Genomic DNA, 20,709 nt, shown 5'->3' with positions numbered 1-20,709 from the left:
AAACCCATGTGTATGCGTTTCTGAGACTGTATTAAAGGGCACTGGCGTGGTTGGTGGGCTGAAATGAGCTGTAGGTGGCAGCTCGTGAACTCTGTCATGTAAACAAGCTTTGAAATGTCTCCTCCTGGGCACAATGCACAGAGCTGGGGGAGCAGACCTGCGCTCTGAGCAAACATCCATGATATGCGAATCTGAAGGTTATTCAAACACAGAAGAGGAAATAGTGCTCTCTTTTGGCTAGATACTAACATGTGCTAGCTATCCTTCCTTTAATTGGTGTAATTAACTGTTTTACATGCCCTTTTCTCACAACAATCCTGCAGTGGTAAGTAGATGCAGCACGGTTTTGGTGGACTTCCAACCACTGGCAAACCAGTTCTCAGAGCTGGTGTAGGTCTCAAGGCTAAAACCCTGACATGCACATCTTGGAGCGGACCTTCACCTCTGTGCAATCATCCTTTTATTGCAAGGCACGTGCGCTCGCTCCTGCTGCATGAAGGAGGTCCCTGGGTTCAGGCTGTGGGAGAGAAGTGCCCGAGATGGTGGTGCTGCCTTGGGCCTGCATCTGCCCGAGGGCATCTCCCTGCCTGTTAAGGGGCAGTGTGACAAACATACCTTGTCTGCTGTGGTGCAAGACCCAAAACTTGGGTTAATCTGACTTCGGATCCCTGCCGTAGAATGGGGAACAGCAGCTTACTAAACAATGTTGGTGTCAAACTGTCATCTTGACTGTGCAAGATACCAAGTGTTACCTCACTTCATAGCTAGACAGTGGATTTCCGTGGGGTTTCCTTCTTTGCAAGACCCTGTAACTCTTCTCATTGCTCTCACAAATAATCTGTAGCCCTGGCATCCCTGAGCCTGCTCTAAAACACCAAATTGAGTGATCTTTGCATCAATCTGAGTTGCTCCACAAACACGGGAAAGCACGTTTTGATGCACGGACTAGAACAGGAATGCTGTTGAATGCTAAACATTTGTGAGTGGACTAATTAGTGGACTAAGTCCACTAATTTGTGAGTGGACTTGGATGAGCCTGCTCCAACACCTGGCTGCTTTTGCAGAGCTGCTGTTTGCTGCAGCAGCTATTAGTTGCAGTGGTTCTCTGTGAGTGGTTGTCACTTGCGCAGACATAATTTGTTATCAAATTCCTCTGTGGGGGAAGTGTTGGTTTCTGAGCAGACCTAACTTACTGACTGTGGGAAGGCTGGGATGCTAATCACATTGTTTCAGCTCTGTTCTGGCTGTTGATTAACAGTGTGGCTGCATGCAAATGTCTGATAGCTTATGTAACTGCTTGAACAAAATCAATGGTCTAATTAAAAGTCAAATGGAAACAGCTTTGGTTGTCTCTGAGGATTATTTCTTTCAGTAATTCTTTTAGGCTTGGGGTGAAAATACAGCTATAAAGAAAAAAACAAGCTGGTGACTGCTGGGGAAAAAAATGTAACTTCAGTGCCACAGCCCAACCTTGGGGGTGCCCGATGCTGCAGCTGTTGGATGTGAGGACAAAGGCGTGGAAGCTTTTAGACTGGCACCGTAGGATCTTCTCTAGCCATGAAATCATAATGCTCCCAACCCATGAATGGTTCCCCTTTCCAGTGTGGATGTGCAGACTGCTACCATAACCATACAGAGCTTACCAGCCATAGACCTGTTGACTTTGACCATGTGAGGACCTCTTACAAACTGCCTTGTGGGGATCCCCCTGTGCAGAAGTAGCTCGAACTGCCTGGGCTAGGTTGGAGGTCTATACTGAATGGCCAAAACAGGTCATGGTGAATCTTCCTCAAATATTCATAGTCTAGGGTGGGTGGGGAAGTGTCTTTCTGCTCCTTGGGGGACTCAGGCTAGGTGATGGTAATTGCCTGCACTGCATCTTGCTGTCCACCAAAACTTTATTAGGCCTAACGGGCTCCTTTGGCTGGTCTGTGCTGCACTCACAGTGATGTGCTGCCCAAAAAAAAAAAAACCAAAATGAGTGTTTGGGAGTAACTGTACATCTGAGAGGCCATGCCTGTGACATGTCCAAAAGAATGAAGTATCTTCTTTTCTTCATAGACTGAAAACAAAGCCTGTATGTGAGAAAAAATGTGTACAGTGAGAGCTAGCATGGTGCTGGGTGTGGAAACTCCCAGCAGTTTGTGTGAATGTGAGCTTTGTGGTAACTACGTATCCCTGTGGTGTCTAGTGCTGTTTGAACTGAACTAGATCCTCTTAGCTGAGGATGTGGTGTGCATAGTAGACAACTGAATGGCTGCAACAAATGTGAGTGGTCAAGGAAGTCCTACCACAGCAAGACCCCAGCTGGCAGAGTGTGCTGGTAAAGCAACTTCTGTACTGATTGTATTTCCCTGACCTAGCCTAGGAGTGAGGAAGAGCAAGGATTGCCAGCTCAGCCCAGCTGCCAAAAGCAGAAGGTGATGTCTGCTTGAGGAACTACAGCATCAGGTTGTTGAGGATTGCTGTGGTCATGCGCTGCCATGTGCCCTAGTGCCCCATGGAGCTGTGCAGAAGCAGGTACAGCTCTCAGCTAGCCAGTTAAAGTTTCTATTTTCACACACAAAAAAAGCTGGAAAATTCTGAGATTGTCTTCTAGTGGTTCAGATTCTCCCCTCGTGCATAGGAGGTGAAAAAGCACCAATTTAAGCTTTTCATTCAGCACACGGCCACTTTAAAGGCTGGACGGCACAGCCCTGACCTTGGTGCTGTCACAGCCGGATGATTAGTGGCTGCTCAGTGAGCATTAGTGAACAAGCTAACGACTTGCAGACATCTGCAGTTATAGAGACAGCAGCATATGGGACTCCTGAGCAAGGATATTGCAGAGACCTTGTCCCAAAGAATTAACCCTGTGGCCCCCGGCATCTTCATTTGCTGTGAACCTCAGCACAGGAGGAGCATATCACAAAGGTTATTGGGCATATTCCTAGACTCTTCCCGACACGTGGCATAAAGTATGGCATGCTCCCAAAACGTGTGGCACTTTCACTTAATAGAATACTTCTCCCTCTGCTCCCACCTATATATGTGTGGTATCTATAATGCCATGAGGCAAGACGGTTGTGCTGTCCTCTCTTAGGGTCACATTTGCCAGCCTGGGCAAAGGGTGGTTGGCTCCTGGCTGAGCACCCCCTGGGGACAGCTGGGGCATGGCATGCCTTACCACCAGCTGGGGGCTTCCAGATCTGTCACTGCACTGTGGGGGTGATAGGAACTTAAAAATAATAGGCCTCCAAAAGTCAGGATTTTGCCTAGGAAGAGCTTTTTGAAAGGTGGAGGTTTGGAGCTACCCCGTGAGGGTCCTGGGGGTGTCTTGCTCTGCCATGGAAGCAGGCTCAGCCTGCACACCAGAGCCCCGAGCTTGGGTCTTGGGTCACCCTGAGGCTGTCCTGAAGGCCAAGCTGCGCCTGCTGCATGCTGCCTCTGGGCTGCTCTTGAGCTCCTGGTTGCTGAGCCGGCAGAAGTGCCTGACCTGGTGAGCTCCTGCAGGACGGACCTTTTCTGCAAGGCGCTCACGTAAAGCTGTGATCAGCAGCGGCACTGGGGCCTGCTGTATGCTTTGGTGCTGTCGAACAGGTAAAACGCCAATTTGGCAGGCGATGCTGCAATGCCAGGAGCGGCAGCCATGAGTAAGATGTTGCCGGCTCGGTCCCTGGGAACAGCTGAGGTGTGCGGGGTTTGCTGAGTAAAGCTCTGCCCGGCGCCCCTGACTCAGCCAGGGAATTTCCCTGGAGTCAGTGGCACAGAAACCTACTTCTGTAAATGTACTTCACGTTTCGCTGTGGTACTGCAGCATAGCTGTGAGCTCAGTGCTTAAAACTAAAGAAATGCCTCTTCTGATAGAGATAAATAACTGAAGCTACATAACACCTAACAGATTTTTAATTGCAAGGAGAAAAATAAACTGCCTAACGCTAGCTGCTGCACCTATTGGTTGAATAATGAATGCCTAAGGCAGAGGAAACTTAAATATTTTAATTAACCAACTTTATTACTTAAACATAGGCTTTAACTAGCTGTAGAATATTTCATACCCTACCTGTGAGAAAAAGAGCTGAGGCTCCTGATGTGGTGCCTGGGCAAGCAAATGGATTCAGGCTGAGCACTGAAACAACAAGGAGCACGCCAGTCCCTTATGGGAGCAGGACAAATACCTCTGGATGGGGTAGCAACGAGGCATGCTACTAAACACTTTTCATGGTGAAACTGAGGAATTGGTAACAAACAAGTTGTAAATACCTGATAGTCTGCTGGGTAACTGTGAGGGGTATGGTCACAGGTGCCAATGTGTGAGTCCCAGAAGCAAAGACGGGTCTCGTGCAGGCTAGAGTGGACTTGCCTGCCTGGATCTGTGTGCAGTTATCTGTGCTGGGACGGCATGGCTTCATCCCTGGGAACCGACTGCGGCTTAAATAGCAGGCCTGCGGTGTGCACGTGCAGAAATGGTAATGATATGTAAACTCTGAGGTGCTGCTCCTTGCTGTGGGATGTGAGTTTTGACTGTCTCGGGGCATAAGGCTTATTGCTAGTTGAGCTTGTCTTCAGTGCTACTGATGGGTGCGAAGTCAGGAGGTGGCACAGAGGGCAACCAGGCAGAGCAGCTGTTCTGGTTCTAGCAAAATTGCCCCTAAAGCCAGTCCTTTATTTTTGTGTTATGTTAGGAATGCAAAATACAATTGGCTTGCAAATGCAGACAATGTGAGACTGCAGGTGAACGGCTAGGTCCTGCAGCTGGTGAGTATTTGGGTAACTGGCTGCACCCTGCGCAGTCAGCTCGTGTGTGGCAGAGTGCTGTCCCTGGAGGCTGTGCAGACGGCTGGGAGCTTGCAATGCTTGGGAGGGGTTGTACGGAGCGCCTGGCTGGAAGGCTTCAGGTCCAGCCTCCGGAGAGGAAAGGAGGTGTCCCTCTGGGCGCTGCCTGGCTCGGAAACGCTGTTAGCGGCCAGAGCCCATTACGCGTGAGCAGCTCCCGACAAAGTTGGGCTAGGCTGGCTGCGTCAGATGGGCAGAGCTGCTGCTGGTTAGCAGCGGGTCTGCAGGCGGTGGGAGCCCGTGCACGGAGCTGGAGAGCGTCCGAAGCAGTCGTCTTAGAGCTTTGCCGTGCAGCGAGCACCAGGCAGGGACGGGGTGCTGGGGTGGGAGGCGTGGGTACGCGCTCTGCACGGGCGCGTGTGGTGCAGCTGTGGCTGATGTCTGCTGAGGCTGTGCCATTAATCCCATACGGTCCTTCTTAAGGTGCTCGGAGACCACCCATGCGACAGTGCCTCTCCGTGGATCCACCACCGCTCTCCTGCATCTGAGGGCTCCTCTTGCACGGGGTCTGTCTGATCGCGGCTGCCACCGGCGGGTGAATTCCCCGGGCCTGGAGCCAGGCGGCTGTTCTGGTGTTGGCAGCTTCTGGCTGAAGCTGTGTAAACCCAGTGCTGTCCTGCGCAGGATGTTCAGCACGCAGGTCTGAAATCCTGACCGTGCAGGGGCAAGCCTTGTGCTTGGTGCTCCATGTAGGTGGAAGTGTGTGTGCTGCTGGGCTGTACAGGTGTGCGGAATTGCTGCCGAAGATGGGATGGGCATGGTTTCCAGTGGAGGGGAGCACAGGTACCTGTTTATGAAAGGTAGTGAGGAGCTAACATCTAGCTGGATGCAAAAGCACAAAGACATTTTCGCAGCGGTCATGGAAAAGCAATACAGCTGTGCAGCGTACTTGAAAAACAAAACAAAACCCAACAACTACCCTCAAACCCTGGAACGAGTCCCCCATGTGTGAATAGAGCTAGGGGCTCGGGGTTGTTGGCTCCCGCAGGTGGCAGAGGGGTGGCAGGGGCACGTGGCCACAGGGAGCAGCCTGCTCTGTGAGGGTTCGTCACCCCTCTGGGTGGGCGCACACACTTGTGGCAGTGCTCGGAGGCACAACGACTGCTGGCCCCGGCGCTTTGTGCCGTCGTGGTGGCCCCGAGTGGCAGCGGGTGGTTGCTGAGCCTGACGCTTGGCTGAGATGGGGTGACGGGGTGTTTGCTGGTGGCAGCGTGTGGCTGTAGGGCTGCTTTCGGTGCTGTGTGGCCATGCTGAGAGTGCCTACCTGCCTCAGTGCCGACATGAGTTGTTAAAATGGCTCAGGTGTTGGAGAGAGGTTTTCAAAGTAATTTTCAAAGTAACTGGTGCTCTCTGTAGCGAGGATGTGATTGTAGGGATTAATCACCTTTCCTCCCGCTTCTTGGAGAAGTGGTAGGACAGGGAGCTGACCTGCTGGTAAGTTCAGGGGTAAGTTTATCACTAAGCTGCAGACAGCTATAGAGCATCTGTAACAGGGTTTCTGTGCTTAAATGCTTCCAGAAAAACCTGGAGCTGTGCTGTGAGGTGCTCAGCATCAGAGAACGTCAAGGCTTGGACAAGCCACAAATCCTTTCAGTAGCTGAAATACCTGGCAGGATATTTTTTTGACGTGTTACCAGCCCAGGAGCACAAAGCGTGCTCTGATCTTGAGCTCCTTGGTGCTGCAGCACGGAGTGGGGATTGGTGGAGCCATGCAGGGCTGCATGAATGGGAATTTCCTTCAGACGGTCCCGTGACAATACAATGATTCCGCTTTTCAGGTGGAAAAATTGAATCTCGGTGTATGTTGTGGCCAAGGATTTCCCCAAACAGCAATCACTTCTGATAATTTCCAACGTGTTGGTTTTGGCTTCGGGAACTCCATCCACTGCAGCCTCCGTGCCTGGCGTCTGTGGCCCAGAAGGCATTAGGCAGCCCTATCTGAATGGGCTCATTTATCTCGGCACAGCTCTCCGTGCTGTTTCTTACAACTGTCCTGGCCTACCCGCAGTGTGAGTAAACACGCTCCTCAGGGGCGCAGAGGTCACCCTGGCGTCTGGAAACCTCCGTGCTGCTTGCTCCTGTTCGGCCTCGCCGCTCTCGGTGGGGGTGCCCGTGCTGGGGACAGAGGCAGCGTACCCAAGGTCTGGAGCAGGGTGGTGAACTGGGACCAGTTCAGGTGTGGCTGGAGATGGGAAGAGTCGGGCTCTTGGGAGAGCAGAGCCTTTCCCAAGCAGATGCAGCACAGCTTGCTGCACTGGATGTGCACAGCTCTGGGGCTGAGCTCCGTGGAGGTGATGGCATTAATGCCATCGGGATCTGGCCTGCTGGGGTCTGTGATGGCCCTGGGAGGTTTTTGCAAAAACTAGTCAGATTTTTAACTTGGATCCAACCTGATGCGAACCAGGGTGGTTTAGGGCTATCTTAATCCTGCAGAGGTGGTTACAGGGCTCTCCTTCTTCAGAGAAAATACCGAGTTTTGTTGTTAAACTTGCAGACATCTAACTGCGTGGCTGTTTTTATCAGTTCAGCCTTGCTGATCAAGGCTGGGTTTTCTGGTTGTGTAAGCCCGTGGTGTGCTGTGAGAAGGCGTTTTTTGTTTGCATGCATGCAGTAATGTCCTCCAGTTTATCAGACAAGCATTTCTCGCTAAGCTTAGTCAAATGCAAAATTGTCTAAAATCTTCATGTCTCGCTTAAAATGAAACTTAGTTCCCCTGAATCCAGTGGCAGTGTTGCTGACTTGGATGTATGAGCTCACTGTGGCGGAGGGCAGAGGCTCGCTGTGCCGTAGCAATGTGCTGGCCCGTGGTGAGCAGAGACCTGCAGTAGGGTCGTTCCCCTCGCCCTGCCCCACGCCCAGAGGAGGGCCGTGTGGTTTGTGCCACGGCACTTGGTTTCGGCAGCAGAGGTGAGCGTTTCTCCTGGCTAACTTAACAGGATACGGCGAAGGCAGGAAAACACCTTCCTCCTTGCCCCCTCTCCATCGCTTCACAGCAATCCACTTCCCAGCAGCTCACTCCCAAGCCACGGGGACTTTCCTTCGCACGAATTCCTGGATGATTAGTCACCGCTGGGATGCCTTGCGCCGACTGTCCTCCCAGCCTTTGGTGCTTCCCTCCCGGCCGATGGGGACGTGCAGCGGTGTGGGCGCATTCCCACGCCTTCCATGGCCTTTCCCAGGCCACTCGTCCCCTGCGGGCTCGCTGCGGCCACTCGCCGCTATGGGGACGGGGGCTGCTGCCTGCACCCTTCCCCACATGCCAGTGGGGAGATGCAACACGCCTCGTGAACCAAACCCTCCGTCTGCATCGCGTGGGGTGGTTCGCAGGGGCTGCCAGCCTCCGCAGCCACCTTCCACTCCTTCCTCCACCCAGCAGCAGGGCTCTGCAGCCGAGGGTGGCTGGGCCAGGGATGCAGGGCACATCCCCAGCGGAGGCGAGTGGGAGCCGCGGTGGCCCGGCCGGCACATGCGGAGCATGGGGATGAGCTCAGCAGTGGGGAATGCGCTTTGTTAGGCGCGCGGGGCCGCGGCCGGGCGGTTTCGGCGGTGATGTCACGGCCCGCAGCGTGCCGCGGCAGGCCTGCTGCCCGTCGCGATCCGCGGGGGGCTTGCAGGAGCCGGCGGCGTTGGGGTGCCGGCGGTGCCGTGCCAGGGCTCGCTGGCCGAGCCAGGGCTTGGGGTCACACCATGGTGGTGGCACGGGCTGGGGCTGGCACGCTGCCCCACAGGGCTGGCTGGCAGTGAATAAGTTCAGACTGACTTTTTTTTTGTTTTGTTTTTCCCTGAAAAGGGTTTCAGATCGTTAGTGTGGTGTTCCTGTGCACGGCTTGGTGGCTGGGTGTCTGCATCCCTCGTCCTCCTGCTGCAAACCAAAACCTGCTTGGCAACGAGGAGCTGAGCCTTAAACAGCCGGCATGGACAGCAGCTCTTAGTCTGCTGCTCTGCTTCCTTGCTCTCTGTCAGTCCATCCCAGCAGCTTGCAGGCTATACCAAGTCCTCCTGACATCTCTGAAAGTGCTTTTCCTGAGCAACCTGGCCTGAGCACAGCCGGTGTGTCCTCGTGCTCCGTGGCAGTGCCGCCAAACCCGGGTGTCCCCAATGCCTTCTCCTGCAAGAGCTGGCGGTATATGGGTGTCCCCAGGGAGCACTCACTGCAGGAGTCAGGAAGGTGTGCGCCAGCAGCTGCTGCATGTGGCTCTTCCTGAAGGCCAGTTCCACACATTTTCCTTGCGTCCATAACTTGGTACATGGCTCTGAAGGCAACAAAAGCCCTAGTGTAGTGAGAGTATGAAGGAATTTGATCAGAAGCCACCTGTAGTCTTTTGTTTTTCCTCCACTCCTACCCCAACAGTTCCCAACTTTGAAATTCATGACTTCTCCTCCCAACCCTATTGGGTTTCCACTTACTTTTGGAGAAAGTGGGTTGGTGGCTGTGGCTGTTACACTGCTGGCTTCGATTCACCTCTTCTGCTGGCTTACACCTCACTCTTCCGGATGTGAGAAGTCAGTGGCCTCTAGGTGCCCACTAAGTCGGGCAGAGCTGTTTTAATCTGTATTTCATTGTGAGCCCAACTGGTTTGATTCTTTAGTCCTTTCTGTATTAAAGGCCTGTTTGATTCTTTTGTCAAGCCTACGCTGGGGGGGTGGAATTTGACCTTATTTTTCCAGTTGCCTGTGCCACCTCCTGAGAGATCCTTCCAAGGGCCCAGCGTGCAGGAATGAGAAGTCCGGGGCATGGATGCAGTAGCTGCCTGAAGATTGCTCGCTGGTCTGGAGGGTTTCAAATCTAGTTAAAGTAAAAAAAAACAAACCAAAGCAAAAAAAACCCTCCCCTGGGTTGCAGGGTTTAATGTCCTAAATACAAAGGTGAGCCTTTCATAGAGGAATCTTATAAATTTCTTAATAATTGGATACCCTGGTAGGCACAGAGGAAAATCATTTCCCTCCTCTTGCAAAAAAAACCCCACACTTTTTCCATCCGCCTGTGTCCAGATGAACACTCAGTGGTTTTGGTCCTCCAGCGTAATGCCATCCCCCTCGAAAAATTCCCCTTGTGAAAAGCTTGGTGGAGCCGACGTGCTCGTGGTGTCACTTACACTTCCTGAAGGTGCGGACGGTGCCCTGAGGCTGGTTAGTAAAGCTGTGGCTGTGCGCACTCTTGGCACGGTGCAAAGCCGGAGCTGGAGGCGAGGAGGTGACCACCTGCCGGCGTTCAGGTGAGCTGGGTGCGGAGGAAGAGCTCTCCCACGGGTCGCAGCACACTGCAAACACGGCTGAGAAGCCGCGACGCGGTCGGGCTGGAGCGCGTTGCCGTTAGAGGCTACCAGGTCATAGCTGGGAGTCCAAGAAACTGGCCGGAATTCAGCGGCTGTGGTGCCAACTATGTGAGACGAGCACAGCCTGTGCTTCCCCTGGGTGAGCCGAGCGCGTGCGGCCAGGCGACAGCTCTGCGCCGAGCCCTGAGGAGCTCAGAGGTGCACCTAGGCTTAAGGGGTCATTGAAGGAAATGGTTGAAGCATGTTCTCAAAGCACAGAGAAACCCGTGTAATTGATTTACAGACATATTATCCCTGCAGAGGCTGTTGCTAATGTCTTTAGCAGCCACGGTAAGCCTGTGAACACATACTGTATGCTTCAGCAAGGAATTTCCTTAGCTTGCTCAGCTCCATCTCATCTGCATACTTCTGTTCGGCGTGCACAGCGTGGAGAAGGGCTTTGAAGCTCGGTTCTGTGCTCAGTTTTAACTGTTGCAGAATATAAAGCCCTAATGAGTGCTTAACTTTTGCTCTCCCCTCCCGAGTTGCTATAACTGTTCAATAATATTTGAGAATAATTAGAGGTGGGAGAGTGCTCACAAGCTGCAGGACAGCAGGATTTAAAATTCCTAAGATGTGGGCATAAGTGATGATAAGTAACCGAGATGAACTTTGCACTATACAAAGTTCCTTCCGCGTCTGGACATACGGAGAAAGTGCTGTCGTTGGAACCACGCCTTTGTCTTCTGTTAAGGACCAGGCATTTTGGGTTTGTCTTCTTTCTTAAATTGTAAATGTAGCTGACATCAAGATGGGAGAGGGCGACAGCTTTGTAGAGGACCTGCATGTGAAGATTTATCCTGGTTGTGACAGAACTTCCATGTGTGAAGACCAACAGCAAAACTTGAGATGACTTTGCTGAGAATGATCTAGCAACTGCAGCTTAGCTAAGAAACTATTTTAAATTCACTACTCTGAGTTGGTTTTTCAGTCCTTCATTTGTTTCACAAGACTTATTATAGTCTGTGTTAGTAGCTTAGTTTAGTGAGGAAACTGTCTGCTGCGGTAGCTTATCTTGCTTCCACTAATTGTCCAACGAAAATGACTTGCAGTTCTGCTATAGGGCAGAGTTCAAGGAGCCTCGCCACAGCTGAGTGTAATACTTGTCCTTTGTCTGAACGTAAGGCAGACTTGCACATGAGCAAAAGATACCATTCCAAGACTTATTTGCAAGATAGGATTTTTTTTTGAATTGTAGAATAATTTTGTTTTGAAGAGACCTGCAGGGATCATGGACTCCTTATGGACTTATATGACCTGTGGGCCCCTTCCAGCTCGGGATATTCTGTTTCTTTATAGTCCAAGCCATGTACTTGTAGGTTCAGCTCGTTCAGGTTGCTCAAGGCTGCATCCATTGAGTTTGAATATCTCAGAGGATGGAGACCTTATGGCCTGCCTGGGCTCCTGTTCCAGTACGCAGCAGCCCTGATGGAGAAGACTTTCCCCTTTTTCCCAGAAATCTGCTTGGAATTTTCCATGTTGCAACTTGGAAGCTCTTTAGCAGAGGAGTGAGGGGCCCCCAGCACTGCACATGGGACAAGATCTTTTCATTTATTTTTTTAAACTCCAGAAACTATGCTGCTTCTAGTATAAAGCTGACTGAAATCAAGGACGTAGACAGGGCTAGGAAAAAGCCTGAGCAGGATGAGTGAAGCTGTTCTGAAAGATGCATAAGAGCACAGGAATTTCACTTGAAGCACGAGCTCTTGAAGTCAAGCAATGATTATAGTCTAATATTCTTATAGCTCTGAAGAAGCTTCAAATAAAATTGTAGTGTGTCCACGGTGCTGAGGTTAAAGGCAAAAGATGCTGGATTTACTTAGCGATCTGGTGATTTAGACCCTAAGACAACTCTTACCTTACCATCCTGCTTGTAATGGCACAGAACTGGGTGGAATTCAGAGATCTCTACTAGAAGAGGTGAATTTGCAAGCTTCAGATCAAGGCCAGGTTTCAGTTTTGGCTCTTTCTCTTGGGGCAGCTGCAGGTCTGAACGCAGAGCACCAAGTTCTGCAGCGTTGGCTCTTTTCCATGTGGTATGTTGGGTCCTGAGGTCTGTTGTGGCCCAAGCTGTAAGAACGGCACACATTTGTTTTGGGATGGCCACGTTTTGGGCTCCAATGAGTTACGTTGCTGGCTTGGAACTAGGCACTGTAATGTCTTTGTGCTGCAAAGACTGCAATGTTAACAGTCCAAGTGTAACATATCATATTAATATTTAGTATAGAGCAACAATTATAAATCAGCTTGAGCAGTTAAAACTTGGTTCCTTTTCAAGGCTGGAATTGGTGGCGTGTACTGCAGGCCTATGGAATCTCCATAATCCATTTTTTGGGCTGGTTGCCACTTAGTTAATAGGATAATAAAAGGGTAAGAATTACAATCTAGACTCTGAGGTGTGATGGGGGAAGCAAACCAGCTCTGGTTCGGTCTGTTTTCCTCTTTACCCTACCGGGCAGCCACTTAAATCCTAATAGCTGACTAAGAAGCAGGATACTCCTACATAAAACTTAATGTAGCAGGCTATATATAGGCTTTTTTTTTTTTTTTTCTTCTTTCTTTCTTAAAACAGAAGAGTGAGTGCTTGCTTGTTCAGCGCCGGCGTTGGTTCTGCAGAACAGCTTAAGTCCCGCTGGCAGGCCTTCCCGAGCAGCCGGCGGGTCGGCAGGGCCTAGCGCCGCGCCGGCAGCCCGGCCTCGCTGCGTCCCTGCGGGCCGCCAGGCCGTGCCGCGGGAGGAAGGCGGCGCGAGGCGTGCGGCGCTGTTGGGGTTGGATTGCCGTCCGCATCTTTCACAGGAGGAAAGCGAGTTGCAGTTCTAGTGTTCCGAGTTAAACATGCATTGAACAGGGTAGGTGGGGATAAGGTTCCTGGTAAATGTGAACGTGGGGGTTTCTGCTTGCTCTGCTGCCTGTGGGTTGTGGACCAGGTCTCTGGCTGTGATGCTTGCAGATGTTCTGGAAGTGGTCATGTAGCAGCATTCACAGCCTGCAACTGAGCGTCAGCGGTACTTGCACGTACCAGGCCAAATATTTTGAATTCTAATGCAAAAAAAAATCAAACAAAAAAACCACCAACCCCCTTGGTTGCCTTAGGTGGCACTAGTAAAGCTGGGTGTCTGTTCCCAGCTGGGCTCGAGTCCAAGGCAGGCATCTCCCAGTGGCTCCACCGGCGTACGTGTAAGTGGGTCTTGCAGACGTTCACTTAGGCGTCATAACATGAATGAGGTAAATCATGCAGATCACGCTTTCACAAAAACGCTTACCTCAAACTGCTTGCAGTGGTCTGGGTGGGTGAGGTGTGAGGAGGGTCTCTGCAGCAGCGTTGTAATCCTGAGGCGGTGACCGCAGTAGGTGGATGTCTCTGCTGCAAATGTACCGTGAGCTCCAGGGGAGACATTGAGGAAACGTAGTTTGAAAGGCTCTGTAAAGCTTCAGTGGAGATTGTATGAGTAATAAGTATGGCTAAAAGTAGCATTTGTGGTAGGAAAGCAGTGCTGCAAGATCTGCGCTTTGTATCATTCATTTTCCACTCTGGTACCGCCAGGAAAAGTGGCTTGAAGCAAACCAGGGAATGGGGGAATTCCACTGGAAAACCGGCCGAGCTGGGGTACGCGGCAGTGCCTGGAGTCGTAATTGTTGGTGCTTAAGTGTCATCGGAAACAATTTTTTTTTTCACCACTCCAAACTTGTGGATGTTTTACACTGGTGGCGTGCGCGTAGAGCTGGTGGGGACGGCTGCAGGCGTGGTGGTGCTGAACTGGCTCTTCTGGAGACTGAGTGCTCCGGCGGGGCTGAGCGTCACACCGCTGCTTTGGGCTCTGGTTTCTTCTTGAACCTCAGCACGTCCTTTTGCGGCGTGTTGGAGATGGTGGTGATGAGCTGCGGGTGGGAAGCCGGGATGCATCCCTGCAGGCAGGGCGCGTGGGTGCTCTGCGCGGCGCCGCTAGGGTCTGGCCTGCCTTCTGCAGCTCTCCTCCCCACCCCAAATGGAAGCAGACAAGTCCTCCTGCAAGCAGGCTTGGAAAAAATGACATCATGAGATCCTTATGCGCGTCAGGAAGTGCGGAGACTGAAAAAGCAAACCGACTTTGCTACCCAAGTACTGCTGCGGGAATGACACCGGCCCTGGGGAGGAAGAGCCGTCCCGCTCCTGCTGCGGCCTTTTCCTGCCCTCGGGCAGCCACCCGCCGAGCCCGGTGAGATGGAGGTTCCTGTGCTGCAGCAGAAGCCCTCGTGCACGGGCTCTTAATCCTGCTCGAGGACCTCTGCTGTGTCCTGCCCTCGGAGGTGGCGGTGGGGCTGGAGGAAGCCGCTCGGCTGCCGCAGTGACTGCGGCACGTCTGTGCGGAGACATATTTATGTGCCGTAAACATGAGACGGGCTATCCTTTATCCCGAGTAACATGTCTGCTCGAGGTGGCTGTCCTGCTGGCTTTCATCCCCGGGAATGTGGCTGGCTTTCTGAGACGAGTTTACGTATAATACACTAAATCATTGCTGCATCCACTCTAGTAAAAATGCCGATGTCAGGATAAATCCCAAATTAAAGCTCAGAGACATTTCTGGCATGAGGATGCGATGGCCAGCCGTGTGCTCCAGTGCAGTATTATGGGGGTTGGTCCTGCCATGGGACAGAGATGCTCTGGCACTGCTGGTCACGTCTTGGCACACTCCAGCCCGTGGTTCCAGTTCGCAGAGCTCAGGCACCATGTGAAGCCTGCCAGCAAGGTCTGGGGGTCACTGCCATGGAAAATGTAGTTATGCCTTCGGCTCTGGTACAGGAGATGTTCCCGTTGAACTGATTAGGGAACGATCTCGCTCTGCCGAACAGCTTGCCCTTCACACGGGAGGAGGCAGGCGGAGGGACACGAGGCCGGCTGTGGGGCTGGTGCTAGGAGATGGCACTGCTTGCGCAAGGCAGACTTTCACCTCAAGCCGGTAATTAAAATCCACTGGGGCTTAATCACTTCCTGGCTATCTATCTCGTGTCTCAGAGTGAATGTGAAATCAGCTCTGAGCAGCTATGTGCCAGACACTTATCATATCCTGTAAGATTAGTCAAAACTGATATTAAAAAAAAGAAAGGCAAATAAAACCTGAGCAAAACGAGATGTTAGCTATCCACAAAGATAAAATGCCATTCAAGGTCTGATGTTAGGGTACTATCTGCTCGGGACATACTGACCTATTGTGAAACTGTCTGAGCATTAACAGCTTCATCTGAGCATTGGGTTAAAGGGAGTGCCCTGGTGCGTACTGTTCTTGGTAGCTGTTCCCTATAATCACTTTATTTTGAAAGTCAAGACCTTTTTGTATTGACAGCATGTATTGAAAACTTGCTGTGCACGAAAAGATCACTTGGTCTGAGGCCATCCTGTAGCGTTGCAGAGCAGCCCTCGTTTGGCTGAGCTTGGACAAACTGAGGTTGTTGCTGAGCACATGCTTGTGGTGGCCTGCAGGATTCTCTCCTTGATTACATGAGTGCAGTACTTAAGAACGTACTGGGAAATAATGAGATGCATGTCTTTTGTCTTCCAGATAGTAAAGCCATAGTTGATGGAAACTTGAAGTTGATCCTTGGCCTAATATGGACCCTGATCCTCCACTACTCGATTTCTATGCCCGTGTGGGAGGATGAGGGTGATGATGATGCAAAGAAGCAGACCCCGAAGCAGAGGCTGCTGGGCTGGATTCAGAACAAAATTCCTTACTTGCCAATCACGAACTTCAACCAGAACTGGCAGGATGGCAAAGCACTGGGGGCTCTTGTTGACAGCTGTGCTCCAGGTAAGTCCTTTGCTCTGATGGTCAATGTTCTCTTGCTCTCTCTTCTTGTGCCTGATCTGCTGCTCATGAAGGAGGAGGTTTTTCAGCGCTGTGCTGGAGGCTGTTGAGCAACAGCAAGGCTGTTGAGAAAACTCGAGTCCGAAGAGGCCAGCTGCTGGGCAGCACATTGTAGAAGACCTGGCCAAGAGAAATACAAGCAGAGTGCATGACTGCTTTGTTGGAGGTGCCGCCTCTAAGTTTTGTATTGGGTGCACGGGACGAAGGCACAAATGCTGGCTCCCAAATGGCAGAAAGTTCCCACAGCAAGTGCCAGCAGCCTTTCAACTTCAAGGCTTCATGTGTCCTCCTGAAATAAGACTGCACAGGGAGAGCGGGGCAGCCAGAAGCTGCACGCTACCTGCAGCTTCAGTGTTTAGCAAGTTATGGCTGCGCTGCTTAAGGCGAACAATGTGATGAAGTGTGAAAAAGGCAGTTTCCTCACTTCCTCGTAATACAGCCTCGCTAATGCTATCAGGGGTTCTATGGCAGGCAGCTGAAATTTGCTTGCTGAAATTTGCCACAGGAGAACCACCAGAACATAAAGGATCCGTAGATGTATTTGTGCTGAATTTAGAGCAGTGTCTTCCACGATTTAAATTTAAAGCCATGCATTGTGTGGCTGTCTGAAATGATACACATCTCTTCTGCTGACAGGCAAGATGGGAGGGAGACTTTTTGAACCGGCTTTTTAATACTTTGCTGGAAGAGCCCCCTGGAGATGGTGGTGGTTGTCCAAGAAGCATTTCAGTGAGCAGCTTTGCTCACCCCATTTTGGTTACATTTATGAGGGTCCAAATTTATGGTAGCGTAATACAAGTAGTTACAGAGGTTATACCTGGCTTCTTTAGCTAAGGAAGCTTCTCTGCAGATGACACGTAATGACTGAAATGTATTTGCAGGCCTGTGCCCTGACTGGGAGACCTGGGACCCGAGCAAACCCGTCGACAACGCGCGCGAGGCCATGCAACAGGCGGATGACTGGCTGGGTGTGCCGCAGGTAAGGCACTGCGGGAGGCGCAGCGCTGAGCTTTGTACTTGCAGCTAGCTTGAACTGAGATTGGGAAAAACAGGTGAAAAAGTTACAGTTCATTTAAGCAAAAGTGCCTGAGAGGACAAATTTTAATGAAAAACACCATTATATTTCAGTGCTCCAGTTGTGAGTTTTTATTTCTTTGTGTCTCTGCTGAAGGTAGCCAGTGTTGCAGCATGTAGGTGGAGTGGGGGAAAAGGGCACGTTTGGTGATGCTTGCCTTATTAGTCCATGGGGTGAGTCTGTTCTGCTGCATTGAATTCTGTGGAAGAAAAACTCACCGGGCTACAAAATCATCTGCAAAGATGACTTCTAAACAGAGAACAGTATATTTGCAGACCAGTTTGTTTTCATGCTGATAAAGCTGGACAAAAGTGCTGAAGTCTCTGGAGCTGTTGGAGCAGCTTGTACCTTGGGAGCTCGAAAAGAAACTGGTCACAAGTCTCACTTCAGGGCTATTGCACGCAGGATTCTGATTTCTTGATTCTCTCAGTTTCAGTTATCCTGTGGTGCTTTTTGGGGTGAGCATGGCTGCAGCTGTCTTGGCTTGCTACCATTCAGCTTGTCACAGTCTCCTGACAACCCCTAGATAATGAACGTGCAAAAACCCCCTGCCTCCCAAATCACATTGGGACCATAATGAGCTTCTTGATTTTCTTGCCATGAGATAATAAATGAAGTAGTGTGTATCACAGGGAAATAAATGGAAGAAAGCACATTAGCGTGTGGGAGTTTTCAAATGCAAGAATTTGTGCTGTAGCTCTGTTTCTGTGTTGACATGCGGTATCCAAGCACTGATATCATATACTTAATTGCACTGTCTTTCAGGTTATTACTCCTGAGGAAATTATCCACCCTGATGTGGATGAGCACTCTGTAATGACTTACCTGTCACAATTCCCTAAAGCCAAGCTGAAACCAGGAGCTCCTTTAAAGCCCAAACTGAATCCAAAGAAAGCAAGAGCTTATGGCAGAGGTAAGGACTCAGTAAGCTTAAGCTGCGCAGAGTATTTAACTCTTCAGAAAGCTGGGTGGGGTTTTTTGCTTATGTTGAACTCCAGACCTACTGTAACAGACTTCAAAGTTTCACTTGTGTACTCTTGGTGTGGTGCCTAGTTTCAGAAATACGTGGATATAGTCCAAAAGACACTCCTAGTTCTAACATGTGAATTCCCCGAGCTCTCTGAACCTGTTTTGCAAGCTGTTGGTCTTGCAGTCCACAGATGGAAGAAGTAGCATGACATGGGGGCTAAAACAACCCTGGTAGGAAATTCGAGCTGGCTGTCTTGCTGCTGGTGGTCAGTGATAGAGCAGCAAATGCTTCTGCTGGTAACAGCACGCCTTTAAAGAGAAAAACCTCTTTGCATCTGTGTGCATCTCTGAGTGGGCACTCTGTAGAGGCAGAGAGTCCCGTTTTCCGGACAGGTGGCAATACATATTAGGGTATGCTAATTCTAAATGAGTTATTTGAATTGATTGATAGGTGTGAATACTTTATTGCACATGCACACAGGTGGGTTGGTAACCCTTCAAATGCTAAATAGTGCTGAGCTTTTGTTGTAAAGGTTGTATTTCCTAATTGGAATGACTCGTCCACGGTGTTTATGCAGTTGTAGATCTGCATAGACATTCGTATTTTTAACTTAGGTTTTAAATAGAAAATTCCCATAACTTCTGATGTGGTTCTACTCTAGGTTGGAATACAGTAACAGCTAAATGAATAACAGACTTTTATGTTTAATGTGCTTAGTACGTAGCAAGACATAATTTATGCAGTGCACTTTGTTCTCCCTTCCGTCTTGTTTCAGACCTGCAGCCTACTGCTGGTCCTTCAAGATTTTTAGAATTAGTGTATTTCAGAATTGGGTGTATAAAAATGGAATGGAAAGGAATGAGACTTTCCTTAGTTTTGTTTTGTTTTTTCTTGATTGTTTTTTTGACTTGATTTTCTATTGAAATTTAACTAGTCAAGTGGATGAGCATGCTACCTGTGCACTGATAAGCAATTACTGTAGTCAGAAGTTGAGCAGTTTCCCTACTTTAGGTTTACATCCTTTGGTGGTGGCTTGCACAGCAAACCACAGCACATGGACACATCTGTCAGACTGCGTAAATGACTGATCAGCCTGCATCAGTTTGCTAGGTCTGGCTCTAGTCACATTCACATTCTTTCAAAAATTGAAATAATTTTGCTGTCAGCTTTACTGCATACTGTGCTCTGAAGCCATTCTAATGGAAAATATAATGGATAAGCAGCTCTTCTTGAAAGACGGATGTTTTCCCATAGTTACTTAATTGCCAAAATTGAGTCACTGAATATAAATGACAGTTCTGACTGGTAACGTGTGTCAGGACTGAAAGGTGACTCCAACAGCAAGAAGTGCTGCCAAACGGGGCAGGGTCTTTTGAGCAAATAAATAACACTTCTTTATGCTTCCAGAAAAAGGTAATTGTCAACTGTGAAGTTGGTCAGTCTTAATTGTTTATTATTGTTTTTTTCATGTACTGAAGTAAGAACATCCTAACGTGAATCTTAGGTGCAGCACATCTCCCTGGACACTGCTGTGATTTACTCCTAGGGAGTCTGCTGTCTGCAGGCTTGCTGCGAAGTGAGCCTGTGGAGGTAGTGTGCAGATCATGAGTGACGCATGATGAGTTCTCAGTGAACCAGCCAAAGCAGATCTCTGAGAAGAGAGAGAAATCTAGAAGATTAAACGTAGGCATAGGACAGCTATGACTAATGCTGTCCTGTCTGAAAGCATCTTCCGAGGATAAGCTGTCCTTGTCTTTGTGCCTGCAGGAGGAGGGATACCCAAATACTGTATTGTAATGTCTGTGCAGAGGATTGAAGATATGCAGAGTGAATTTATAGCCATTTAAACTAGATGATAATCTAGGGGTTAGTTTGAAAGAATGAATATGTCAATTGTTAACACCTTATCAGAATGCTCAGATTTCCTAGTAAAAACACAATCTTCCTTGCATTGCTCTCAAGTTATTGTTTTCCAAAGATAAACAAGTTCAGGAATTCTGTTGTACACAACCATTTCCCTTATAATCTCTCAGACATTGCACTTTCCACTAATTGTACGACGGAGAAGCAGTGCCCACGGTTTTATGAATAAGCCGAGGAGTAATTCCCTTGGAAGGAAGATAAATAAGTCTGGGCTAGTCTGGACCAGCAGCTTTGGGAAGTTCTTCCTCCCGCCCAGTCTGACACCACCATGACAGGTGTAATGACTTGGGGCTAAGTATAGAGAGATGACGAAACCCTGCTGGTAACTGCATGCTGTAGCAGGCCCTGTGCTAAGGAATAAGGAAACTCTGATTAAGTGAAATGGAAGTGGTACTGGATTGCAGGATTTTCATGGTTTGAAGAGGTTCCTGCATGCCATTTGTACAGAGCTTACTGGCAAAATAGTTTGAGCAGCTTTCGAAGAATGGTAAATCTGAGCACTTCTGAGCACCTCTTGAGTTTTGTAGCAACAGCTAACGTGCCGCTCTGCATCTGCTTCGCAGGGATTGAGCCTCATGGGAACATGGTGAAGCAGCCTGCCATCTTCACAGTAGACACCATCAGTGCTGGGCAGGGAGACCTGATGGTCTTTGTAGAGGATCCAGAAGGAAACAGGGAAGAGGTGTGTATGCTAAATGTTTTGTTGGGTAAACATAAAGCTAGTCTGAACGCTGAAGTTTTTGCAGTAGCCTCCATCTTTCACAAGAT

General features: G+C 49.8%; 1 protein-coding gene across 4 annotated transcripts in view; it reads left to right on the top strand.

Moving 5' to 3' along the window:
* FLNB (filamin B) overlaps positions 1-20,709 on the top strand; it is an 85,281-nt gene that overhangs the window by 21,330 nt on the left and 43,242 nt on the right. For all 4 annotated transcript variants that reach the window (XM_013184157.3, XM_067003076.1, XM_013184158.3 and 1 more), the window contains 4 exons: positions 15,668-15,916; positions 16,855-16,952; positions 17,814-17,961; positions 20,505-20,623. In XM_013184157.3, the coding sequence (XP_013039611.3) occupies positions 15,668-15,916; positions 16,855-16,952; positions 17,814-17,961; positions 20,505-20,623 (614 nt within the window). The remainder of the gene's footprint in view (positions 1-15,667; positions 15,917-16,854; positions 16,953-17,813; positions 17,962-20,504; positions 20,624-20,709) is intronic.

This window comes from Anser cygnoides, chromosome 10 (genome assembly GCF_040182565.1).
Source record: "Anser cygnoides isolate HZ-2024a breed goose chromosome 10, Taihu_goose_T2T_genome, whole genome shotgun sequence".
Taxonomy (NCBI): Eukaryota; Metazoa; Chordata; class Aves; order Anseriformes; family Anatidae; genus Anser; species Anser cygnoides.
This window is presented reverse-complemented; position numbering and strand designations above follow the sequence as displayed.